Here is an 8,041-nt window from a genome sequence, read left to right as displayed (position 1 = left end):
CTATGGATCAATTTATTATATTTGACCACAATTTTAAGCCGCATACAACCTAAAAAAAAAAATCGATGAGCTTGGTAACTATAAATACTTGAATGATATAAGGCGATACATAAATAATCTCAAAATTAACTCATTAACAGTAATTAATCAAGTAAAACTTAGTTCAAAGAAAGATGATCATATTATTGATTCGTATTGTGAACATAGTCATACGTGAAAGCCAGGTAAGAAAAAAAAACTATTAATATAGGGCAATATATAAATAATTTCAAATTTTAAAAGTATAGATCACACTAATTTTTAATGAATAAAAAAATTGGATGAATTCTTTTTAATGCATAAAAAAAATATTTTAAAAAAAACTTTTTTAAAAATAACGTGAACCTCTAATATACCACCACGTGACAAAACTGTTTTCTAAAAATTGGTTATTAAAAGTAATAGCATGAATAAGTTAATTTTATAATGGCCTAACTTTTAACGGATGACATAAATGAGCGAGAAGTGACATATTTGAGTCTTTTTTCCTACTATATATAAAACACCCTTGTTCCTTCTCTACTCAATTCATCATTCTCAAAAAATTATATTCGTCATCATCATCAACACACAAAAATAGAGAGAAGCAAAAACTCAAACAAAAGCACTAAGAGGAAAAATGGATTCCAACTCAGATTGCAATGTAAGAATTCTCAATTCAACTTATAAACATTTCTTGATTTTACCTTCTCTTTTCTAGATAGGTGACTTATACTTTTTCTCTTTTCATTTTGGTCTATTGAATTTTCTTGGGACCTTTATGTTTTTTTCTTTCGCTCCTAATATTTTTCAATCCGAATCAGCTTGGTCTACCTTGTTAACACCCATTTTAGTTCTTGGTTTTCAATTTTCCTCAATTTGTGCAGTAATGTATTTCATTAATATTATTCTCTTTATTTCTGTCGGTCCATTATATTTTGTTTATTCCATAATGTAATACTATAAATTGCTAAAGGATAAGATTTCTTTTGGGTATTTACTCAAAGGAAAAGGTCATATTGTACGAGCGTTGTGTTGTTTGTATTTTCTTTTTCTATGTCTGTGTACTAAAAATAAAATAAGGGACAACACGTGTCTACTTTTTGTACTAGAAGTCTAGAACTATCTATGATGAGACACGTGATTCTCGATTGCCTCAACCTTTAGTATTTGGGCTTCAAAATGGGCTCAAAAGATCCGAATCCTAACATATTGGGCTGAATGAATGACCCACATAAAACCCCTTGGACACTTTTTAGTCATAATACAAAAGAAAAATTTACCTATTTAGTACTTTTTATAAAATATTTATTGCTTTTAAATGTACTTTTTACTTATTACCTAGATATATCATATTTAAAAAATATTTATCATCTACAACAACTATATAATGTATAATAAGTGGATTACATCTATCCAATATAGATGTATTGGAAGTGTATTAAAATATATTATACTTGTTTTGGTTTAAAAGAAATGCAGTATATATTTAAAACGAAGTATGTACTAAATGTGAATTATGCATGCAATCTAGATATGTTATAAGTATCTCAAATGCATTATGCTTGTTTTGGTAAAAAAGTCTACACTCTGTATTAAATGTGAATTGAGCATGTATTAAAATTGTATTTCTATAAATCGTAAATATTTTCTAAATGTGGTATATTTAGTTAAGATTCCCTACTACATAGATAGAACTTTTAACTTGGCGTCAATCGGCAACGAAATACTAAAATTTTGAGTGTGCACATCATAGTCAACTTGTTTTCCACTGTGTCAGTTGAAGTGTTGAACGTTCCAACTTGCAAAATGATCATTTAGATACATCCAAATTTACATACTATGTCAGCATGAGCGTCCAAGAGATACAGTGGGGACGAGTTTGAGTATTAGGTTGTCTGTTGAGATCAAGTTAAGGTGTCTAGATGTACACACACAAAGTTGGAGTGCTTACTTGTTAGTTGAGGTCAAATTTGAGTTTCTGTTTATGTAGGCGTAAAGATGTATTGCACCTATAAAATGACTATGATGGAACACACTTAAGAGTTGTAAAAATGATACGTTCATTCCTAAACCTGAGCAAACTAAGAGCATTTGTTACCAACTAAACAAGATGCTGAGACTTACACCTGAGCAAAAGCACGGAAGGTCGGGACTTATTCTCCATAATACTTTTGCTCCGCCAATACGTGTAGGTGTGTTGTTAGTGCAGTGCACCTCACACCGTGAGTTACGTAGTTTAAAACACTGATCAAAATGATATCAAATTTTGTTAAATCTCCAAAAGCAATAGTGACAATAGCTCGAGGAGTTACAACATTTTAAATTTTAGACTTCTCCTTTTGCAGTTACTATGCACAATGGCATGGCTTGTAGACCGAAAACACAAAAAAAAATAAAAAAAAATAATGGGTCTTGAGTTTCAAACGTTTTCCTTGATGCTAGTCTCATTATTTGTCAGGACAAGAAGAAAAGTGTAATGCAATCAATGCTGCTCTGCTGCAAGCTGCACATATCCGAATCACGCAACAGAGAAGCTCTAGAACTCATTGAGCGCGCTGCCAAACTTGATCCTGAAACAGCCATTATTAACATATTTTCAGACTGTTATTACAACCGTGTGAACTACACTCTTGTATCATATGTTATTCATGACAGCACTGGGTGTCCCATTTACAGCCCCTTGCATCAAACTGTCGTGGCGATTGTTGGTGCTGCCTATGATGCCATAAATCTCGAGCAGCACTCTGGTGCTCATCCCCGCCTTGGTGTCGTGGATGACATTTTCATTTATCCACTGGCGCGAGCTTCCCTGGATGAAGCTGCTTGGCTTGCTAAAAAGGTTGCAGCTGATATTGGAAACCGGTTTCAAGGTTAGTAAAAAGTTTGTAACTTTCAATGCAAATGACTATGACCAGAGGCAAATATAGAGCAGGTTCTGTGAGTTCAACTGAAATTATTCTTTTAGGCTCAAACTATGAGTATATATGAAAAAATTTCTCTCAATCTTGACTCTCTGACTTTAAATTCTTGATTCGCATCTAAATACAGTACCTGTTTATTTATATGCTGCGGCTCACCCTATGGGGAAAGCACTAGACACCATAAGGAGGGAGCTAGGCTATTACCGGTCCAACTCCAGGGGCATCCAGTGGGCAGGGTGGGCTCAACCAGAGCAGGTCCCAGTTAAACCCGATGAAGGTCCAGACGTGGTGTCTCAATCTAGAGGTATTGTGATGATTGGAGCTCATCAATGGATTGCCATGTACAACATCCCAATCATGTCCACGGATCTCTCAGTTGCTAGACGAATTGCTCAGAGGGTGAGTGCTCGAGGTGGTGGCCTACCCACCGTGCAAACTCTAGGCCTGTTTCACGGTGGGGACACAACCGAGATAGCTTGCATTCTGCTGGAACCAAACCAAATTGGAGCTGATCGCGTCCAGAACCATGTTGAGACACTGGCATCTCAAGAAAACTTGGATGTCCAGAAAGGGTATTTTACTGATTTGTCACCTGAAATGATTATTGAAAGATATAGGAAATTAATTTCCAATTCAACAAACTGATTTATCTGTGTAATCTCTGTAAAAGGCTACTCACTCTGATTTAAGCTTCCTGTCAATAAGAGAATGCATTGACATATCATTCTCCTCAATGTAACTGCACATTGCAAACTGGAATGGTGACTTTTTAGTTGTTAACTTTGAAATTTATAATTGCATGGTTCTTGGTGGGATTTGCATTGCTAAGCAAGAGTTACAATCTTTCTCATGAATGGCTGAGGATACAGTAACATTGATTCCATGCATTATTGAGCATGTAAACTAGTAGAGGAAAGCTAGGCTCACTCATCTGTTGTTAATCCAGAAACATAATGTTGCAGAGGCCATGCATGCATGGCTGTGTACATTTGTTTCAAAAGATATCACTAGATGTTACACAACAGATTAAATTATTTGTGGTGCCTATCTTTCAGTGTTATGTTAGGATATATCATATGTTCTTTCACTGTAGCATCTGAAAAGTATTGGGTTAAACGATGATGCTATAGAGAAGTTTGACAGTAGATGATTCACATGGAAAGTACAACTAATTTACAATTGAGGCTCAAAAGATCAATATAAATTCCATTTGTCTTGTTAATAATGGAGTAACTAAGGACTAAAATCATCCAATGATTCAAACACTTATCAACAAAATACAATCCAACAAAGTGAAGTGTGGGAGGATAGGTGTACGCAAACCTTACCCCTACCACGGAGATAGAAAGCTTGTTCTTGATATACCCTCGGCTTGATATTCACACACTAGTCCACAAGGAGAAATCAAAATCATCGCAGTTCTTCTTACATGCCCAGAATTACATCCCAAAAGCTTTTGTTGTTAAAAATGTGCCAGTGATGGTAGGTGTTAGTACTAAAATTGAAAGATCATTGCCAACTGAAAAGGGAAACGCAAAATTTTACATTTGAAACTGTGGTCTATCCATACAACCATGTACAATTTGGGGTCATCTGAACTCTCAACTATGAGACAAAACTACATCTCAAATGGTCCCTAATCATTTGCAGCCAGCAACGGCACCAATCACTTTTTGATTTTTCTTCGATTAGTTATATAGAGAACATCATGAACAAGGCGAAAACAACGTTAGCAATCTTTAACTCTTAGTTGAGCATTGTTTACTACGAAAATCTTCAGATAACAGTTTGTTCATTAGCTCATGCAACCTGTTGGCGCCAGGACCAGGTCTAAACACCGAGTCATCTCCTATCACAGAGCAGGGATCAGCTCCATCAGCTGAGGTTCCATTACACCATGCTCCTGGTGCAAAACGATGTGTACGACCAAGCAATTCTTTATCAATCTTGTCTAAGACAGGATCATCCTTGCGAAATTTTCGAGCAAATGGTGCACTGCTATTAATCATTTTGTTGAAGTCCTTCACTGTCAGTGAAATAGGATGCTGCTTGGGAGGGGTGTCCCAGGCAATGTAATGTAGATCATGGCCTATTGCAGTGCCACGGAATTCTTCCGTGTTACACATTACGGTGTGAAAGTAGCCTTCTGGTGAAGAAACAAAATTTGTGTAGTACATGAGCAGAGTTCTTGGAAAGTTATCCCATCCCCATATGCAGTACTCCACAAAAGAGCGCGTCAGAACCACCCAAGCTGAGCCTAACCACCCAAAAAAAAAAGCGAGAATTTTAGATGTAAGCATGAGATTAGTAAAAGTTTCAAACTAAATCCTGCAAACAGAGAATCTTAAATTTGGTTTGAGATTCCCTAGTTATTAGCTTCTCATATTTCAAAATTCAGGTAAAACGCGTAAACTGAACATAACAGGTAAAAAAGCATAATTCTTGTGACGCTAGTTGGGTTCACTTTCAAATTCCGACTGCTAAATAAAGTTACCTGTAAATAATGTAAAAGCTGTAGGTAGTGATCGCCGTTGAGAAGTTGTGGCAAGGTCAGATTTCTTAGACAAATAAAGACCAGGATCAATAATAATAGGTTTAGCTCTCTGGTTCCTGCAACACAACAACAGAACCCATACTAATATTGCAAGTATTTTATATATTAATAGAAAACATAGCATGCCTGGACACTTTCAATTAAAATTAACTCACTTACAGTTTCCACCCATGAAGCAGCATATTTTCAATGAAATTCAGGTTTCTGGACAAATTAGAAAAAACATGGAGCAAATCTGCAACATTTAATAGCCAAATGAATTTCATTTCCATGACAGAAAAGAATGATTGAAGGATCAAAAATTCAAAAATTACACCAAGGCCTACTGTCAAGAATGGACCTTCGACTTAACTCAACCTCAAAAGCTAACTCAAGATGTGAGTTAGGTCCAAGGTCCATTCTTGACATGGTATCAAAGCCTTCTCTTGGCTGTCTTGTTTCATAGAGTTCATTTGTGGTTTCTTTCAGTCTTTTTGGAAAATTTTGGTTTTTGTTGATTGTTCCTCGGGAATTAACACCTTGGATTTCGATCTTGGTCATTTTGGTTATTTTTTTTGAGTCAGTGTTTCTAGTTTTCATAAATATGACTTCATATCAGTTTGAATCATTCAGTGTTCGTTTCACTGGAAAGAATTTCTTGTCATGGGAGTTTCAGTTTCAGTTATTTGTCACTGGAAAAGAACTATGGGGCCATATAGATGGAGCCGATCCTGCTCCTACTGATCCTACAAAGTTAGGTGAATGGAAGATTAAAGATGCTCGGGTGATGACATGGCTTTTAGGGTCAATTGACCCTCTTATTGTTCTTAATCTCAGGCCTTACAAGACAGCTAAAGCCATGTGGGATTATTTACAAAGGGTTTACAAACAAGATAATAGTTCCTGACGTTGTCACTTAGAGTATGAAATTGCTAATTACTCTTAAGAAGATCTTTCTGTTCAGGATTGTTTTTCTGGATTTTAGAACTTATGCGCTGAATTTACAGATATTGTTTACGCCAAAATACCGGCCGAATCTCTCTGTAGTTCAACAAGTTCATGAGCAAAGCAAGCGAGATCAATTTTTGATGAAGTTACGCTCTGAGTTTGAGACTGTTCGCTCACACTTGATGAATCGTGACCCGTCTCCCTCCTTGGATGTTTGTTTAAGGGAATTACTTCGGGAAGAGCAGTGTTTTGTCACACAAAATGCTTTTCAAGCAAGTTGATGATATTGTTGTTGCATTTGCTGCCCAAGGCAAAGGAAAGGGTAAGGATATGACTAGAACTCAATGCTACAATTGCAAGGGATATGGTCATATTGCTAGCAATTGTGGCAGGAAGTTTTGTAATTATTGCAAACAACAAGGACACATTATCATAGAGTGTTTCACACGCCCTCAAAACCGTAAGGTTAATGCTTTTCAAGCTAGGACAAATGGTTTCACTACTGAGGACTCATCTTCGGGACAAGTTCTTACTCCTGAAATGGGAAGACAAATGATCATGTCAACTTTAGGCCTACAAAGTAATGATCTTGCATCTAATTTTTGGCTTGTTGATTCTGGAGCTTCCAATCATATGACCTACTCATCTAGTATGCTAAAAAATGTTCGTAAGTATCATGGTCCATCACAAATTCAAGTTGCCAATGGTAGTAATTTACCCATTAGCAAGGTTAGGGATATTACTAAAACTTTCAATAATGTTTTTGTGTCACCAAAGCTCTCCACTAGTCTTATTTCAGTTGGACAATTGGTAGATAACAATTGTGATGTGAATTTTTCTCGTAATGGTTGTCTTGTGCAGGATCAGGTGCCGGGGACAATAATTGCGAAGGGGCCTAAAGTTGCTCGGACTCTCCAAAAATGTTGCCGCACCCGTGTCGGATCCTTCAAACATACACTATTTTTGGAGGATTCGACACACACCCATAGACATTTTTGAAGAGTCCGAGCAACTTGTCAACAACAACCTACCCAGTGGGACTAGTCCCACGAAGGGTTTGCGGAGGGTAAGGTGTACGCAATCTTACCCCTAACTTAGAGGTAGAGAGGACTGTTTCCGTCAGACCCTCGGCTCAACCAAAAACAGTCCAAAGCAGTCAAGAAAAAGAAGTAATGGAAATAGAAGAAACAATTAAAAATAAATAAAAGATCTATTCCCAGAAAAAAAGGGTTAATTACCAAACAATGAAATCTTGATTTCTTTCATATGCATTCACGATAAAGTACCTTCTAAACAAATGGAGAAGTCCAATCAAAAGACATATTTAAGACTCAAAAATGTGTCCCGTTATATGGAACAACCATTTGCAATACTTCCCAATCTATCACTTCTATCTCTCTTTCAATATTCAGCAGAAAGTTACAAAGCCCAGATGAGACCATCAATTTTGTTAGCGAGAGCTATCTTATGGTAGGATGAAGTACATCAGCCCCTAGTAATTCTGAACGTACCTCCTTCCCTTTCTCTGGTTTCATCCTCCTTTTCTATCTCCTGGTACGTCCTACCACTTGCCTTCTATGAGCTGTACCCAAAAAAGACCTAGTCTCAGTTCTCCCCA

The 8,041-nt window shown here is 36.6% G+C and overlaps 2 protein-coding genes across 2 annotated transcripts in view; one reads left to right on the top strand and one right to left on the bottom strand.

Annotated features, from left to right (window-relative positions):
- The first annotated feature begins 534 nt into the window (after nucleotides 1-534).
- On the top strand, nucleotides 535-3,757 carry LOC107855024 (glutamate formimidoyltransferase). Its single transcript, XM_016699996.2, has 3 exons — nucleotides 535-682; nucleotides 2,480-2,891; nucleotides 3,070-3,757. The coding sequence occupies exons 1-3, from the start codon at nucleotides 659-661 to the stop codon at nucleotides 3,585-3,587; spliced, it is 954 nt and encodes a 317-aa protein (XP_016555482.1). The 5' UTR covers nucleotides 535-658; the 3' UTR covers nucleotides 3,588-3,757.
- A 705-nt stretch (nucleotides 3,758-4,462) lies between these two features.
- Nucleotides 4,463-8,041, bottom strand: part of LOC107855023 (beta-glucuronosyltransferase GlcAT14A) — a 12,608-nt gene continuing 9,029 nt past the window's right edge. Inside the window, exons 2-4 of the mRNA XM_016699995.2 lie at nucleotides 5,656-5,731; nucleotides 5,437-5,552; nucleotides 4,463-5,199 (exon numbers count right to left, since the gene is read on the bottom strand). Of these exons, the coding sequence (XP_016555481.1) occupies nucleotides 4,682-5,199; nucleotides 5,437-5,552; nucleotides 5,656-5,731 (710 nt within the window). The 3' untranslated portion in view covers nucleotides 4,463-4,681. The remainder of the gene's footprint in view (nucleotides 5,200-5,436; nucleotides 5,553-5,655; nucleotides 5,732-8,041) is intronic.

This window comes from Capsicum annuum, chromosome 7 (genome assembly GCF_002878395.1).
Source record: "Capsicum annuum cultivar UCD-10X-F1 chromosome 7, UCD10Xv1.1, whole genome shotgun sequence".
NCBI classification, from domain to species: Eukaryota; Viridiplantae; Streptophyta; class Magnoliopsida; order Solanales; family Solanaceae; genus Capsicum; species Capsicum annuum.
The sequence above is the reverse complement of the archived record's forward strand: the minus strand, read 5'-3'. Positions and strand labels throughout refer to the sequence as shown.